Below are 19,828 nucleotides of genomic sequence, written 5' to 3' on the forward strand. Positions count from 1 at the left end.
TAATACTTACGGATAGAGTGGCCGTACCAGACACCAAACATGTGATCACTCGACTGACGGGCGAACGATCCAACCAGTGTGTTATTCATTTCGGGCGGGGATAATTTTTGACTGGATGAATGAGACAAAGACTATTTTTAAGAGTCATTTGTATTTGAAGTTTCAAAACTGGAATTATTTCAAAATCTGAATTGCACGTATTTGTTAACAATGGTTTAAAATGTTCATTTAAAAAGATGAATGTTTAATATTGTGGGAAGGACTTAAATACCGATCATTTGAAATAACTTGTAGCCTGACCCAGTTGGGTTTTTTTGTGAAGTGAAAACCCTTTTTCACCGATTTATGCATCAGAAAACTTTGTTGCAAAAATCGATAAATAACTGAAGAGCCCCCAGTTTTTCAAATCTCGTTGCGTCTCGAGAATTCTCGCTTAGAATGCGTCTACCAATAATGACTTTTCCAATGCTTAGACGCTTGCCGTGAAATGGTCTATTATCATCTATTAACCCTTGCCCCAGTAAAGAGTAAATGTGTTCTAAACACAGGAATTATCATCTATTAACCCTTGCCTCAGTAAAGAGTACATTTATTATAAACACAGGAATTATCATTTATTAAGCCATGCCTCAGTAAAGAGTAAATGTATTCTAAACACAGGAATTATCATCTATTAAGCCATGCCTCAGTAAAGAATACATTTATTATAAACACAGGAATTATCATCTATTAACCCTTGCCTCAGTAAAGAGTAAATGTGTTCTAAACACAGAAATTATCATCTATTAAGCCATGCCTCAGTAAAGAGTAAATGTATTTTAACACAGGAATTATCATCTATTAACCCTTGCCTCAGTAAGAGTACATATATTCTGAACACAGAAATTATCATCTACAGTGTAACTTCCGAAAACCGAACGACCTCCGGACCAGCCTAAAAGTTCGGTTTTTGGAAGTTTCCGGAATTCAGAAGTTTGGAAGTCTGTAGGCAAAGTGGACATGGTGCACAAGGAGTTATGTTTTCCTACTTGTAGGACGAAGGAGATTATTATCTTTTTTTCATTTTACAATTTCACATAAAGAAATTAATTAATTAATTAATAATCAATTACAAACATTAAGGATCATAAATACATAAATAACAAGTATAAAAAGAAACAACATAACTTTAGTAATAGCATTTATGCAAACATTTTCCACTTACATTTTACCATCTTTGGAGTCCTGAGTTGTCAACATTAAATTTTAATTAATGTTGATAATGCATAGTTTAATCGATGTAACTAAATCATTTAAAACACCTATCTTTCTTTCTTTCAAACATTAAGAAAGGTTTTAACACGTAAGATATTTAATTCTTCATGTTTTCATAAATTGAATACAAATGAAAATAATCGCTAATTACTTCCTTACTTTTGCATCAGATGATCATTGTGATTATATAGCGTGTCAAAATAAACACATGCCGCTAATAGATAAACAAAAGAAGATGTTGACACATTTTTTTTGGAATATCAGGTGACACTTTTAATCCAGCAAAAATTTTGCTGTTCGGTTTTCGGAAGTCAATCTTAGTGTTAAAATATAAACGGTGCTTCAAAAATCGTCCGGTTTTCAGAATTCGGGAGTTCCGGTTTTCAGAAGTTAAAAATATATAGAAATAAGAACAGAAAAAAGTGGGACTTTGAGTTTCGTGCGGTTTTCAAAGGTTTCCGGTTTTCAGAAGGTCCGGTTTTCGGAAGTTACACTGTATTAACCCTTGCCTCAGTAAAGAGTATTATAAACACAGGAATGATCATCTGTTAACTATTCCCTCAGTAAAGAGTACATGTATTCTAAACACAGGAATGATCATCTGTTAACCCTTACCGCAGTAAAGAGTAAATGTATTCTGAACACAGGAATTATCATCTATTAACCCTTGCCCCAGTATAGAGTACATTTATTCTAAACACAGGAATTATCATCTATTAACCCTTGCCTCAGTAAAGAGCACATGTATTCTAAACACAGGAATTACCATCTGTTAACCCTTGCCTCAGTATAGAGCACATGTATTATAAACACAGGAATTATCATCTATTAACCCTTGCCTCAGTAAAGAGTACATATATTCTGAACACAGAAATTATCATCTATTAACCCTTGCCTCAGTAAAGAGTACATGTATTCTAAACACAGGAATGATCATCTGTTTACCCTTACCGCAGTAAAGAGTAATGTATTCTAAACACAGGAATTATCATCTATTAACCCTTGCCTCAGTATAGAGCACATGTATTCTTATCAACTGGTAACCCTTGCCTCAGTAAAGAGTACATGTATTCTGAACACAGGAATTATCATCTATTAACCCTTGCCTCAGTATAGAGTACATGTATTCTAAACACAGGAATTATCATCTATTAACCCTTGCCTCAGTAAAGAGTACATGTATTCTAAACACAGGAATTATCATCTATTAACCCTTGCCTCAGTAAAGAGTACATGTATTCTGAACACAGGAATTATCATCTATTAACCCTTGCCTCAGTATAGAGTACATGTATTCTAAACACAGGAATTATCATCTGTTAACCCATGCCCCAGTAAAGAGTAAATGTATTATAAACACAGGAATTATCATCTATTAACTCATGCTTCAGTAAAAAGTACATCTATTATAAGCACATAATTACCCTCACTGTGTTATTTTTCTCACAGATGATGGATCTGGATCTGAGGATGAAGGCTGGGGAGAGGATGAGTTTAGTGACTATGATGATGAAGATGGTGAGTTGAAAATATCATTCTTTTTATTAATCAGACCAAGTGGTTAAACCTTTGGCTCTTCTGGAGGTTGCCAATGCTAAACTAGAAAAAAACTTATAGTTGAATGTTTCTCTTTAACCACTTGATGGATCTTCACCAAACTTGGTATGTAGCATCTTTGTATTCTCTTCAGTTTGTTCAGAAATTTTTGCCTACCAGAGTTAACAATGGAAGTGTTTGGAGTCAGTGGCAATAAAAAGAAATCTCAGTATAGAAACAACTTGCTGTAGTTACTTCCACTGTGAATGATGTGAAATATGACAGAACAAACATAGGGACGGGAGCCAGTCTATTTCTTCTCATGAACAACTTGATAGATATTCACCAGCCTTGGTCTTAATCATCCTGTGGTGGATCCCTTTCAGTTTTGTTCAAAATGGTCTACTTGGACCTTCCTAGTACATGAACTGGTTGATGGATCATTCACAAATTTTGTCTTTAGCACCCAGTTTTTGACCCCTTTAATTTGTTCAAATGGTTCTGCTTTGCCCCTTGTAGGGGGAAAAAGAGTTTAAATAGAAAAACCTTTATGCAGCTTTTTCTCATGAACTGCAAGATGGATCTCCACTTAACTTGGTCTGTAGCAATGCTGTATAGATTTCTGTCACATTTGTCCAAATAGTTCTGCCTGATCCCCTTTGGGGACTACCAGAGCTGAAAAGAAGAGCCTTTAAATGATTTATCATGAACTGCTTGATAGATTGTTAAAACTTTTTCTGTAGCTTCCTTACATGGTATTTGCTCAGTTTTGTTCAAATGGTTACACTTGACCCCATTTAAGGCCCATAGGGCTAAAACAGAAAATAAACTGAGCAACCTCTCATGAACTGTTCCATGGACCTTGACCAAATTTTGTAGCAGCCTTGCAAGTTTGTTCTAATTGTATTGCTTGACCCCTATTAGTGGCAGCCAGAGCTAAAAACAGAAAAAAAGAATGACGATAATCTTGCATGAACAACTTAATGGATCTTCACTAAACTTGGTCTGAAGTATCCTTACATGTACCTGTCTCTAGATTCTTCCGGCAATTCTGCATGACATGTTTGAAGGGCCACCAACGATAGAAATAGAAAAACCTTAAAACAACTTCTTTTCAAAATCCACTTGAAAAATCTTTGCTTAAAGTGGTCTGTAGCATCCTTTGATGGAACTTTTTGAATCTTATTCACATGTCTCTGCTTGACTGCTGGTATGGGCTGCCAGAGCTAAAAATTATAAAAGAAAATATATTCAAACAACTGTTCATGAACCTTGGTTGGCCCTCTCTCATACTTGTTCAAATGGTTTTACAGGGCCATCACAGCCAAAAAAGTAGAAAAAGCTTTAGATAACTTTTAGTGAAACTGCTTAATGGATATTCAGCAAACTTGGTCAGAAGCAAGGCCGGTATGTCAGGGTCTCCCTCAGGCAAAGATTTAAGGCCCATTGAGGCCTCTTGCTTACTTGTGTTAATTCATTTAATTTTTAGCTTGACTATTCGAAGTATGGAGAGCTATCCTATTCGACCCGGCGTCGGCGTCAGCATCCTTCCGTGTCCGTTCTTTGGTTAAAGTTTTGATGCACTTTCTCTTTATCTCTGTAATTATGTCTCCCACCACACAGTGGTGTGGGAGACATATTGATTTACTCCTGTCTGTGTGTGTGTCTGTCTGTGTGTCTGTCACAAATCTTGTCCGCACTCTAAGTGGAACATTTCTCATCTGATCTTCATTAAACTTGAACAAAATGTGTTTGACCATAAGTCCTCGGCCAGGTTTGATAACTAGCCAAATCGGCCCTTGAATTAACAAAAATCAGCCTTTTTACTCTTGTTCGCCTTCTAAGTCGAAGATTTCTCATCCGATCTTCACCAAGGTTGGACAAAATGTGTTTTACTATAAGTCCTTGGCCAAGTTTGATAACTAGCCAAATCGGTCCAGGCACTTCTGAATTAAGGCCCTTGAATTACCAAAAATCGGTTTTTTTACTCTTGTCTGTGCTCTAAGTCGAACATTTCTCATTCAGTCTTCACCAGACTTGAACAAAATGTGTTTTACCATAAGTCCTCGGCCAAGTACAATAACTAGCCAAATCGGCTAAGCCAAGTTCATTAACTAGCCAAATTGCACCAGGCACTTCAGAATTATGGCCCTTGAATAACCCAAAATCAGCCGTTTTACTCTTCAAAGGTATATTTGTAGTGAGGACTGACTTTCTATTTAGGTGATTTGGCAGTTGTGGGAGACATGCTCTTTTCTCAAAAGCAGCTCTAGTTACTTGATGGATTTGTCTCAAACTTAAAATAGTTATTCCTCATCAACACCCACATCAAATGATCAAATGGCCATAACTCTTGTGCCAATATTTCATGAATTATCTCCCCCCCCACCCTCTTGACTTAAATTTGCAGGTTAAAGTTTTGGTGCACATTTGCTAAGTTATTACTAAATGGATTTGATTTGAAATTTTAAATAGTTGTTTCACATCATCATCTACATCATATGACACAAGGTCCATAACTCTGGAACCAATTTTCCATGAATTATGCCCCCTTTTTACTTAGAATTTCAGGTTAAAGTTTTGTGCTTTTTCACTCTATCTCTGTTGTTACTAAATGGATTTTATTAATCCCCCACCACGAGTGGTGGGGGGTTATAGGAATGGTCTCCATCCATTCTTCCGTCCTTCCGTCTTTCTGTAACACTTTCGTGTCCGCTCCATATCTCCTAAACTCCTTGAAGGATTTTCATGAAACTTGGGTCAAATGATCACCTCAAGAGGATGTGCAGAACTCATGAGTCAGCCTTGTCGTCTCAAGGTCAAGGTCACAACTCAAGGTCAAAGGTTTTAGTCTTCAATTTTGTGTCCGCTCTATGTCTCCTAAACCTCTTGAAGGAATTTATATAAAACTTGGGTCAAATGATCGCCTCATCAAGACGATGTGCAGAACCCATGAGTCAGCCATGCCGGCTCAAGGTCAAGGTCACAGCTTAGGGTCAAAGGTTTGAGCCTTCCATTTTGTGTCCACTCTGTATCTCATACACCCTTGAAGGAATTTCATCAAACTTGGGTCAAATGGGGGCCTCCATGGCCGAGTGGTTAAGGTCGCTGACTTCAAATCACTTGCCCTTCATCGATGTGGGTTCGAGCCTCACTCGGGACGTTGAATTCTTCATGTGAGGAAGCCATCCAGCTGGCTTACGGAAGGTCGGTGGTCCTACCCAGGTGCCCGCTCGTGATGAAATAATGCACGGAGGGGCACCTGGGGTCTTCCTCCACCGTCAAAGCTGGAAAGTCACCATATGACCTATCATGTGTCAGTGCAACGTTAAATCCAAAAAAAAAAATAAAAAAAATTGGGTCAAATGATCACCTCATCAAGGCAATGTGCAGAACTTATGAGTCAACCATGCTGGCTCAAGGTCAAGGTCACAAGTTAGGGTCAAAGGTTTGAGCCTTCAATTTTGTGTCTACTCTGTATCTCATAATCCCCTTGAAGGATTCATATGAAAACCGGATCAAATGATCACCTATCCAAGATGATATGCAGAACTCATGAGTCAGTCATGCTAGCTCAAGGTCAAGGTCACAACTTGAGGTCAAAGGTTTTAGCCTTCCACTTCGTGTCCGCTCTATATCTCCTAAACCCCTTGAAGTAATTTTTATAAAGCTTGGTTCAAATGATCACCACATCAAGATAACGTGCAAGAGGTATGAGTCAGCTATGTCGGCTCAAGGTCAAGGTCACAACTTAGGGTAAAAGGTTTGAGCCTTCCATTTTGTGTCCACTCTGTATCTCATAAACCCTTTGAAGGATTTTCATCAAACTTGGGTCAAATAATCACCTCTTCAATAACTCATGAGTCAGCCATGTCAACTTAAGGTCAAGGTCACAACTCAAGGTCAAAGGTTTGAACTCTGTATCTCCTAAACCTCTTGAAGGATTTTTATGAAACTTAGGTCAAATGATCAAGGTCAAGGTCACAGCTCAAGGTCAAAGGTTTACCCTTTCACTATCCATAACAGTGGCGGGGGATTTAGCTGTTTTTCAGACTGCCTTGTTCAAACTTAAAATAGTTGTTCCACATCATCACTCACGTCATATGACACAAGAGGGCCATAACTCTTGCACCAATATTTCTTGAATTATCCCCCTTTGTACTTAGAGTGAAACTAAGTTTTGGTGCAGTTTCACTCTATCTCAGCTTTACTAAATAGATTTGATTCAGAATTAAAATAGTTGTTCCACCTTATCACCCACATTATATGACACTAGGTCCATAACTCTGGAACCAATATTTCATGAATAATGCCCCCTTTTACTTAGAATTTAAGGTTAATTTTGATGCATTTTCATTATATCTCTGTTATTACAGAGAGAATTTGATTCAAACTTAAAATAGTTGTTTGGCATCATCATTCACATCATATATCACAAGGACCTTAACTCTAGCACCAGTATTTCATGAATTATTTCCCCTTTTTACTTAGAATTTCATGTTAAAGTGTTGGTGCACTTTCACTCTATCTCGGTTATTACTAAATGGATTTGATTCAGACTTAAAGTAGTTGTTGCACATCATCACTCACATCATATGACACAAGGTGCATCACTTTTGCACCAGTATTTCATGAATTATGCCCCCCTTTCTGCTAAAAATTATACTTATTTAATGTTTTGATAACTTTATCATTATCTCTCTTATTACTTAACTTTTTTGACACAAACATAAACTATTGTCCAATACCTTCATCCACATTGGAGTCATTAAACACTCCAGTGACTGCTCCAGCTTCCTCAGATGTGCCCATTTTCACTATCCAGTATCGAAATAGTTGAGGGCGCTGTTTCCTGTCACAGCTTTTGTTTCACAAGATTTTTGAATGTTTGAGTGTTGCTGTATAAATCTATATCATCGTGGCAGGGACCTCTGTCAGTTTTGATCAAATGATTTACCTTGGCCCCTTTAAGGGGCTGTCGGGCTGTCACAGCTAAAAATAGAAACTTTGCTCAGATGGGGGCACTTACGTTGCCTTTTATAGGGGCCGCTAGAGCTAAAATAAGAAATGCCTCTCACTGTCTTTTTCTGATGAACTGTTTAATAGATCTTCATCAAACATTTATAGCATTATTGTAAGGTCTTCAAATGGGGGCACTTGACCCCATTTAGGGGCATAGCTCAATATAGAAATGCCCTCAAATGACTTCTTCTGATGAACCACTGGATCTTTGTCAAACTTGACTTGTAGCATCATTGTAAGGTTTCCTCCCAGTTTTACTCAGATGTGAAAGCTTGGCCCCTTTTAGGGGCCACAAGAGGCAGAAATAGAAATACCTTCAAATAACTTTTTCTTGTAATCTACTGGATGGATCTTCCTCAATTTGTAGTACCATTGTAAGGTCTTTATTCCAGTTCTTTACATATGGGAACACTTAACCCTTTTAAGGGGCCACTAGAACAAGAAATTGAAACACCTTTAATTGACTTCTTCTGATGAACGACCTGATGGATCTTCATCAAACTTTGTCTGTAGCATCATTGTAAGGTCTCTTGCCAGTTGTATTTAAATCAAGATGGTGGAGCTAAAAACAGAAATACATTTAAATGACTTCTTCTCATGAAAGGCTTCATGGATATTCCCCAAACTTAGCCAGAAGCATCATTGTAAGGTTCTCTCCCAGTTTTGTTCATATTGGGGCTCTTGACCACTTCAACAGGCTACTTAGGGCTAAAATAAAAAAAACCTTTAAATGACTTCTTCTCACGTACAGCTTGATGGATCATTAAATTTGGTCTGTAGCATTGCTGCAACGTCCTCTCCCAACTTTGTTCAAATGGTGGCACTCGAAAGAATTGGAGTCTGAAGACCAAAATAGACTATTATAATGTAGCAATATGGTAGCAATAGTAAACCTTAATTTTCTCAGGACTTTCGTATCTTTAAATGACTACCTTTATCACTTTTGATGAAGAATTTTATGACACAGCTGCTGTAGTTTGCAGCCTTTTGCAAGTGCTGGGCAATTAGACTGTCACTCTGGGAGGAGCAGCCTTTAGCAAGTGCTGGGCAATTAGACTGTCACTCTGGGAGGAGCAGCCTTTAGTAAGTGCTGGGCAATTAGACTGTCACTCTGGGAGGAGAAGCCTTTAGCAAGTGCTGGGCAATTAGAAAGTACTGGGCAATTAGACTGTCACTCTGAGAGGAGCAGCCTTTAGCAAGTGCTGGGCAATTAGACCGTCACTCTGGGAGGAGAAGCTTTTAGCAAGTGCTGGGCAATTAGACTGTCACTCTGGGAGGAGCAGCCTTTAGCAAGTGCTGGGCAATTAGACTGTCACTCTGGGAGGAGCAGCCTTTAGCAAGTGCTGGGCAATTAGACTGTCACTCTGGGAGGAGCAGCCTTTAGCAAGTGCTGGGCAATTAGACTGTCACTCCGGGAGGAGCTGTTAGACCAAATGGAAAACTAACAAGAATTTATCTGTTCTCCATCGCCAAGGATCTGTGATTAGGCAATGCCAAGACTGACATGGAAAATATGTTGGGGAAAATCCTAGCTGGTCTGGGATTAGTTAGGATATGCCTTTATTATCTTTCGAATTCTATCCACTATTTTGTATTGTAATTGATTCTCCTTGGTCAGAATTGATGTTGCCGACTTTGAAACTTCAACAATTTAAATAAGTTTTATTAATGAACTGCTTCAAGGATGTTTACCAAACATGGTCAGAAGCAAAGTCACATGGTCAAGGTCCTCTACAGGTGAGTGGTTTAGGACGATTTGAGCCTCCTCTCTTAGAAATATTTGCAAAGCAGATGAAATCTTGATAATTTAAGGGAGCAAGTTCCTGATAGACTGGCTTAGTTCCTTTTTGTCTGATTATTTCTCTAAAGTTCATATATTCTAAACCTCATGTACATGTTTCAATCTTGCAGCACTTGTTTAAATGAGCCTTGAGAGTTAAAATGCAATAATTTTGTCATGTCAAATAAGGTCATATATTTATTATTTCACTTTGACCTCTGCATTCTATTGCTATTTACATTACATAATATTTACATAACGAGATAAATTCATCAAGTGTAGAATTATGTTATAACCTTATAATTAAGCCTCCTCAAAAAGAGGTTATAAAAGTATTCTTTTTGCAGGATTTTTTTTTCAATTCTTATTTCTTTGACCTTTTATAAATAGTATTACTTGGAGACACATACACTCATAGACTTTTATAATTGGTCACTGTTGTAATTGTGATAACTTAGATCATATTTAAATAACATGACTGAAATTTTTTCGATAACCTTTGTGATTCTTTCGTGTTAAATCAACCATGCATGGTATACTTTATTATTTTATTTTAGCGTAGTCTTAACAAAATATATGAAATTCATAGGTGACCGATTATAAATGTCTATGTGTGAAGTTTTTAGTTTTCTAAGAAAATTGTGAGGCATTCATTTTTTGTGTGGCAGTTAAGTACCGGCAATATCTGTCTACCGACCCACTTCATATAGACAACACTTAATCTTGGTTTTAAAAAGGGGACTTAAATGTACTTGATTTTATCTTTTAGATAAGACAGGGAAGTTTGTTTTTGATTTAGAGAGGCCCGCTATCTTTCTGTATTCTTGTAGGAAAAGAGAATGGGTGAGGAATGGCTGTTGGTGGAAAATGATGGGAGTATGTTGGAGAAAAAGAATGCTGTATGAGAAATGGCTGTTATGGAAAATGATGGGAGTAATTTGGAGAAAAAGGAAATTGTTTGATGGAAGATGATGGGAGTAAATTGGAGGAAAAAAACTGTTTGAGGAATGGCTGCTGTTGGAAAATGATGGGAGTAAGTTAGAGAAAAAGAATGTTTTGTGAGGAATGGCTGTTGGTGCAAGATGATGGAAGTAAGTTGGAGAAAAAGAATGTTGTGTGAGGAATGGCTGTTGGTGCAAGATGTTGGAAGTAAGTTGGAGAAAAAGAATGCTGTGTGAGGAATAGCTGTTGATGCAAGATGATGGAAATAAGTTGGAGAAAAAGAGTAAGTTGGAGAAAAAGAATGCTGTGTGAGGAATGGCTGTTGGTACAAGATGGTTGGAGTAAGTCAGAGAAAAAGAAGGGTGTGTGAGGAATGGCTGTTGGTGCAAGATGATGGAAGTAAGTTGGAGAAAAAGAATGCTGTGTGAGGAATGGCTGATAGTGGAAAATAATGGGAGTCATTTGGAGAAAAAGAATGCTGTGTGAGTAATAGCTGTTGGTGGAAAATGATAGGAGTAAATTGGAGAAAAAGAGAATTGTTCGAGCAATGGCTGATGATGGAAGATGATGGGAGTAAATTAGAGGAAAACAAACTGTTTGAGGAATGGCTGCTGGTGCAAGATGATGGGTGTAAGTTGGAGAAAAATAATGCTGTGTGAGGAATGGCTGATAGTGGAAAATAATGGGAGTAATTTGGAGAAAAAGAATGCTGTGTGAGGAATAGCTGTTGGTGGAAAATGATGGGAGTAAGTTGGAGAAAAAGAGAATTGTTTAAGGAATGGCTGATGATGGAAGATGATGGGAGTAAATTAGAGGAAAACAAACCTTCATGTTCGTCCTGTATGTCCTAAACCCCTGGAAGGATTTTCATGAAACTTGGATCAAATGATCACCTTATCAAGAAAATGTGCAGAAACCATGAGTCATCCACGTTGGCTTTAAGGTCAATGTCACAACTCAAGGTCAAAGGTTTGAGCCTTCCATTTCATGTCCGCTCTGTATCTCCTAACCCCATGGAGGATAATCATGAAACATTGGTCAAATGATCATCTCATCAAGAGGATGTGCAGAACTTATGAGTTAGCCATGTTGGCTCAAGGTCAAGGTCACAACTTGAGGTCAAAGGTTTGAGCCTTCAATTTTGTGTCCGCTCTATATCTCTTAAACCCATTGAATGATTTTCATGAAACTTTGGTCAAATGATCACCTTATCAGGACGATATGCAGAACTTATGAATCAGCCATGTTGGCTTAAGGTCAAGGTCACAAGTCAAGGCCAGAGGTTTGAGCCTTCCATTTTGTGTCCGCCCTGTATCTCATAAACCCCTTGAAGGATTTTCATAAACATTTAATTAAATGATCACCTCATCAAGACAATGTGCAAAACACATGAGTCAGCGATGTTGGCTCAAGGTCAAGGTCACAACTCTGGGTCAAATGATTGAGCCTTCCAATTTGTGTCTGCTCTGTATCTCCAAAACCCCTTGAAGGAATTTCAAGAAACTGGTCAAATGATCACCTCATCAAGACGATGTGCAGAACTAACGAGTCGGCAGTGTCGGCTTAAGGTCAAGGTCACAACTTGGGGTCAAAGGTTTGAGCCTTCCATTTTTTGTCCTCTCTGTATCTGTGACAGGAAAGGCCGTACCGGCGACAGTAACCATCAAAACAAATCAACACCCTTTACAATATTTACAAATTTATTTACATAAGATGATTATTAACAATGAATAGATATGAAAAGAAAAAAAACTGATTATAAGAAAGAAAAAAAAAAAAGAAAGTTCAGTATCTCTAGATACAAAAGTTCTTATAGTCCATTCTAATCTGACGTGACACAGGTCTTTAATGTAATTGTGAACTTGAAGTAGCACAAACAAAACATAGCTTCTAAATTCAAAATACAGTCCCTTTAAACCGTGAATACGTTGATTCCGTGTTGGCTCCCTATGGTGGTAGGTGATTGCATCCCTGAGCTGACTTCAGAGGATAACAAAAATCATCGTCTTTGCGGTTTACGGCACAACCATGGGACGAAAGCTCTGCGCTGGGAATATCACATCCAGGTGAGTGAAGACAAGTGAACCTCGGGCATTGTACTTCCGGGTTATGACATCACCAGGTAAAATCGTCTGGCGAAGAAGCTAAAATATATAACATATGGTAAGCACCATAGCAAAACAAATAAGTCAGGGCATAAAACTGCTCCTTTGGGTACACCATACCTCCGTAGGCTCCCATAAATAATACGTGCTACTTATACAAAACATATGTGCTACTAAGTTCAAACGTCACATGATTAAAATACGTCACTTATTACTTCCATTATTACAAAGATTACTTACTTAAAAGACTAAAGGTAAAGTATGAAAAAGATATGAAAAGTATATGATGAAACATTATAGATACGGACATGATAAACTGCAGCTATTATTTACAACTACAAATTAACAAAATTCAATGTAAATCAAACGTTATATGAGAGTTGGCATCCATATAATATCTAATGCCATACACTACAACGGACATTTATTAGATGTGCTATAGACTGGCACACAATTACAAATTACAATAATATATACATGGTACTAGACTTGCCATATAGATTTATACATAACAATACAATGCAGTAATGGCGTTCCATAATAACGAAATGTTTGACATAAGTTTTTGAAACAAAGTACTTTATAAATATCACGATACAAATTTCAGTACAAATTTAACATCTTATATAAACGAAACGATTAGACTCCTCTTTCTAAATAATTTACAAAAGTCTGAAAAATTTAATAAATCATCCTGACATACCGAAACTAGCTAAAATCATATGCCGAAAAGTAAATGTTACAGAATTCTGTAGAATGAACAAAAATTTACCAAATAAAAATCGTAATGCAAAAATCATACAAAATCTAACAAATAAATTTCTAACCTCGATCGAGCATAAATTTCTAGCAAGAAAATAATTCAGACATAGATTCGTCTATAAAGTCATAAGGTGGTGTGCGCAAGGCATATCTAGTCCAGTCTATTTAAAGGTTAATGTCCGCCAAATACTAAATTTCATGGGATTCACGGCTAAGCCGTGGACTCTTACTATTTCTATTTTCACGGGATTCACGATATAGCCGGGGAATCTAACTACTTTGGCGCGAATTTAAATTGACAATTTGAGGCCCATTATAGTGGTTTTGGGGATAAAAACATAAATTACTGAAGTTTATAAAATATCAACTTTCTTATTACTGAACCGAATTAATGAAATTTACATGGAAATTTAAGTTATGAAATACAGAAAACATGAGAGGTATTTTATGCGTGAAATCTGACATTTACCTCAATAACTCAAAAATTTACAAAAAGATGATGCAATACTGCATTTATAATACAGATAAAATAAGGCCCGTATGTCAATTTGTGACACACGTCCCCCTTAAAAAGAAAATTCATAATTTTCTTAATTGAAAGCAAAATGACATACTGAAAATAGCAAACACAGCAAAAAAAAACAACACACTGTCACTATCTGTACACCATATAATATAGCCACCTGTCTACACTCTACTCAAATAATCTGCGCCTACATTTTCTCTACAGGAATTGCTCTAATACTGATCCTATATGGCTGTAATGCCAATGCCATTCATCAGCCTGGAGTTGCTAAGTTTCGCTTTATTCAAATAAGTGAGCGGCTGATGATCTGTCTCTAATACAAAGTCTTTACCGAACAAATACCGGTGAAACTTAGCTACTGCCCTACTATCGACAAAACACTCCTTCTCTATCACTGAGTACTTTTGCTCCCTAGGTAGCAATTTTCTACTAGCATACGCTACAGGTAATTTTTCTCATCACTTTCCTGAAGTAATATGAGCCTAAACCTACATCTGAAGCATCTACTCTCAATATAAAAGTCTGATCTAATCTGGCAACTTCAAAATAGGCGGACCCATTAAGCTAGCCTTCAAAGTCTGGAAAGCCTTTTCTTGACTTTCACCCCCCTCTACAAGATTTGGCTGACCTTTTTCGTCAAATCTGTGAGTGGAACTGCATGGCGCCGACATTTGAGATAAACTTAAAAAGTATCAATAGAAGTATGCATACAAAATAAATATCTGTCAATACCTTTGAGAATTGTCTAGCAAATCTACTACTTCCTGTTTACATTCTACTGGTAACTCTGGATTTACTCTACATCTTTGTACGTTTCTGTTACCCTGCTTTATAGGACACAAAACTATATCCTTTTCTACTCTACTCGAAAAACTCATCACTACTTTCATTTGGATCTAATCTGTCATAATCCTCTCTGATCTCCTCTACAATAGCTGCTCCAACCTTACTTAAAATACCCTTATCTGGTATAGACTTACTATCATCCTCCTTTCACAGTACTGTTTCAGCATGTTTGCATGAAACGTTTTCAACTTTCCGTCTACATCTATCCTGTAATCTAGTCTATTTACCTCTCTACTACTACGTAAGGACCCTTCCAATGTAACAACAATTATTATGTTTCGTAGGTAACAATACAAGTACCTTACTACCTGCCTTAAACCTCCTATCTCTAGCCTTCCTATTGAAATATTCTTGTATCTAGCACTACTTTTTGCTAACTGTTGCTGAGCTATCTTACACGTATCCTCCAACTTTCTTGCAAATCCATAACATACTGGTAAGTGGTTTAACCTCATCATTCTCCGTCTTACCAGCCCATAACTCTCTTAGCACAGTTATCGGTCCACGGATTGTTCTACCGTAAAGTAACTCAAAGGAGAGAAATCCCAAACTTTCTTGCGGAACTTCACGGTAAGCAAACAACATAGCATTCAAATACCTATCCCATCTCTAGGTCTCTCACTACACATACGCTTCAACATTTGCTTCAAACTACCGTTAAACTTCTCTACTAAACCGTTACACATAGGGTGATACGGTGTTGTAGTTAACTGCCTTAATGACAATAATCTACTAACTTCTGCCATAAGGTCTGACGTAAACTGCGATCCACAATCGGTAAGCATCTCCTCTGGCACTCCTAATCTACTATACATATCTACTAATGCCTCTGCTACTCTCTCAGTTTCAATACTAGGTAGTGCTATGGCTTCCGGATATCTAGTAGCATAATCTACCATAGTCAAAATGTACCTGTTTTTCCTATCAGTCATAGGTTCGATCGGACCAACGATATCGACGGCAAACTCTCTTAAACGGAGTATCAATCAAGGCATTTTTCCTAACAGAACTTTACTTACTCTACCCTTAGCTATAGTACGTTGACAAATACTACATGACTGACAGTACCTCCTAACCTCTGCCATTACTCCTGGCCAGTAAAATTCGCCTAATACCCTATCACTAGTTTTCCTTATACCTAAATGGCCTGACAGTAATGAATCATGTGCAACTTTCATCACAGTTTCTCTAAGACATTTAGGTACAATCAACTGTCTACTTTTGTCTAAATTCTGGGCGGTATACTCTCTATATAACAATCTATTCCTAATCTCAAACCTAACTGAACCTTTACCTCTACACTGCTTAATCGTACCTTCCTCAACCTTCTGTCTACACAAATCTAAAGTGCTACTTTTCTGTTGCTTTTCTAAGAACTCCTCTCTAGATACATCTAAAATCTGAGACGGAACTTTAAGCTTTACTTGCTTCTTAACTTTGGCTTGCGCCCTAGTTTCTACTGCTGACGCTAAACTACTGAACTGAGGTTCTACAGCTCCCTCTACATTACCAATTATAACATCATTGGTAGGATTATCTACAACCAACGCCTCTACTGTACCCTTGAAATACGGACAATCAATATCTATTCTAGCTACATCTAGCCTATGTTCACTCCCATCTATGTACTTACATCTACGGGTTTTCTCTAAAAACTGACTTGCTTCTACTAAGTTCCGTTTCACTATTACACATGTACAACCTGTATCCCGCATAGCGATTACATCCCTACCATTACAAGTACCGGGTTTTGTAGGACATGTACTTACACTAAGCATACCTAACTCCTCTACATCACTTAGTTCTATAATGCTATTTCCACTTCTCTGACCTACTTGACTTACTCCTATCTCTATCTCTATTTCTTCCTCTACCTCTCTCCTAGATCGGTCACGGCCTCTACCTCTATTTTATTTTCCTTACTATTTCTATTCTCCCCTTTACTACTTTCCTGTTCCTGCTCTACTTCTACTGCTGCATTAGCACTATTACCGCCGTACTTTCCACTCCTACAGTAATATGAGCTATGCCCTATTCGACCACACTTATTACACTTCAGTACACCAAAGGGTTGAAAACCTCTACCTCTATTAGCAACATTGCTACTACCTCTATTACTAGTGCCTACATTACGACTAATAGGATACTGTCTCTGAGGTGTTTCATATGGTTTATAGCTCCGGTCCTTATTGGTTCGATTCACGACATACTTGGGACCTCCACGAGTCTTTGCAAACAAATCTGCATCTTCTGCTACATCCCTAGCTTTAACTAACCTCTTACTACTCAAATTCTGGTATAGTTCTCTATTACAGACATTATAAAAATTGGTCCCTAAGAATAAAATCTAACAATCCTCGTACGTTTTATCTACCTTACTCAGTCTAAGCCAACCATCTAAATATCTACTTATTCTGGCTAGAAACATCACAAAGGTCTCATTATCACGAGGCCTCTCAGTTCTAACTTTTTCTTATAGCCATCGTCAGTGAGTTCGAACTGACGTAGCAAAGCGGCTTTCAGTTTATCATAATCCTTCCTATCTTCCAACGGAAGCCTATCAAAAACCTCTCTTGCCGTACCCTTTAGAAGGAACGGTAAGTTAAGTGACCATATCTCTTTATCCCAATCCTGCGCAAACAGCGTACGTTTCGTACACATTCAAGTACGCATCCATGGAATAAATTTTCTCATCAAAGGGAGACATCTTAACCTTTACCTTTTTCTTACTCATCTTTTTAAGTCTGTCTTAAACTTATGCTCTGTTTCTGATTTCCTACTTTCTCTTCCTCCTTCTCTGTTTCTAACTTCCTAGCTAACATTAACTTCTCCTTTTCCATTTCTAACTTATCCTGTTCTAACTTTACGTCCGTATTCTAACTTATCTAGCTCTAACTTACGTTCTAACTCTAACCTTTCCTTCTCAGCCTCTAAGCTACTACGTCGTTCATATTCTATCTTTCCTTCTGCAAACCTAACTTCGAACTCTAATCTTTCCCTATCTGCTTCTAATCTATTCTTTTCTGCTTCTACTCTTAATCTCTCTGCTTCTAACCTATCTTTTTCTCTTTCTCTCTCTGCTTCTAACCTATCTTTCTCTGCCTCTAATCTACTATGTCTTTCCTCACGTTCCCTAGCCTGCTCTTCCTTAACAAAGTTACGTAACTCCTCTCCTTCATAACCTAACTCCTTTCCTACCTTCGTTAACTCTACTACACTAGTCATGATTACACTACGTTAACACTATATAACACTACGCACTACAGCTACTATAACAACCTGAGACACTAAATAAACAATCGTGAGGGAATACTAGACTACATAGTTTACACTAAGGCTCTACAGTTACCACTGAAGCCAAAACAAAATACTATACTCTACGTATATACTACACCAAACGTCCTCACTAAAATAATAATACACTAAGTTGCGCAACAGTACTATGTGTAATCAAGGTGCATAGGCAACCAATCAACAAAGTACAGTGACAGTAGGCTGTAACAATACCTTAGCCTTATCAAATATCAATCAACTGTAACTGGTGTTAACACTTTAGTGTAACAAATAAAACAAAAATAAATCACGTGCTTTATCCTAAGATAAAGTATAGGTATAACACAACAGTGTAGCACTAAAACCTAAGAGTAGGTTAAAAGTATATGCAAGTAAACAAGCTTGCTAAAACACACAAATTTAAAAAAAAATACTGTATCTGGTATGTATACAGTACACTAATTCAAAATAGGATCACTGGAGAAGTAGGGCGACGCACAGTAAGAGTGAGTAGGATAACTCTCCTTGTCAAGGGCAGTCATCTCAGCACAGATATATGGTGGCTTAATCATGGAGTGACACAAAATAAACCAAAGAAAATAAAAGGAACGAACTCACCCAGAATCCAAGTGTCGTAAACAACTGTCTATCAGTCTGTGACCACAAAAGCTGGTTAGCTGAAGCTACGGATCTGTCTTGTCTTGTCTGAGGTAAGACGTCACTCTGAAAAATGAATAAAACTATTATATGTGTACCAATAGAACAAAACAAGAGGAATCTTTACAAATTATTGCTGCAGTTAAATGGGTGTTAATAATGTTCGAATAGCTACTGTGTCTGGTCGACCAATCCCATTTCTGACACCATTGTGACAGGAAAGGCCGTATCGGCGACAGTAACCATCAAAACAAATCAACACCCTTTACAATATTTACAAATTTATTTACATAAGATGATTATTAACAATGAATAGATATGAAAAGAAAAAAAACTGATTATAAGAAAGAAAAAAAAAAAAGAAAGTTCAGTATCTCTAGATACAAAAGTTCTTATAGTCCATTCTAATCTGACGTGACACAGGTCTTTAATGTAATTGTGAACTTTAAGTAGCACAAACAAAACATAGCTTCTAAATTCAAAATACAGTCCCTTTAAACCGTGAATACGTTGATTCCGTGTTGGCTCCCTATGGTGGTAGGTGATTGCATCCCTGACGTGACTTCAGAGGATAACAAAAATCATCGTCTTTGCGGTTTACGGCACAACCATGGGACGAAAGCTCTGCGCTGGGAATATCACATCCAGGCGAGTGAAGACAAGTGAACCTCGGGCATTGTACTTCCGGGTTTGACATCACCAGGTAAAATCGTCTGGCGGAAAGAAGCTAAAATATATAACATATGGTAAGCCATAGCAAACAAATAAGTCGGGCATAAAACTGCTCCTTTGGGTACACCATACCTCCGTAGGCTCCGATAATAATACGTGCTACTTATACAAAACATATGTGCTACTAAGTTCAAACGTCACATGATTGAAATACGTCACTTATTACTTCATTATTACAAAGATTACTTACTTAAAAGACTAAAGGTAAAGTATGAAAAAGATATGAAAGTATATGATGAAACATTATAGATACGGACATGATAAACTGCAGCTATTATTTACAACTACAAATTAACAAAATTCAATGTAAATCAAACGTTATATGAGAGTTGGCATCCATATAATATCTAATGCCATACACTACAACGGACATTTATTAGATGTGCTATAGAC

The 19,828-nt window shown here is 37.4% G+C and overlaps 1 protein-coding gene across 7 annotated transcripts in view; it reads left to right on the forward strand.

The window, feature by feature from the left end:
• LOC123546976 (lymphocyte cytosolic protein 2-like) overlaps positions 1–19,828 on the forward strand; it is a 212,788-nt gene that overhangs the window by 79,426 nt on the left and 113,534 nt on the right. For all 7 annotated transcript variants that reach the window (XM_045333676.2, XM_045333678.2, XM_045333681.2 and 4 more), the window contains one exon: positions 2,704–2,772. In XM_045333676.2, the coding sequence (XP_045189611.2) occupies positions 2,704–2,772 (69 nt within the window). The remainder of the gene's footprint in view (positions 1–2,703; positions 2,773–19,828) is intronic.

This window comes from Mercenaria mercenaria, chromosome 9 (assembly GCF_021730395.1).
Source record: "Mercenaria mercenaria strain notata chromosome 9, MADL_Memer_1, whole genome shotgun sequence".
NCBI lineage: Eukaryota > Metazoa > Mollusca > Bivalvia > Venerida > Veneridae > Mercenaria > Mercenaria mercenaria.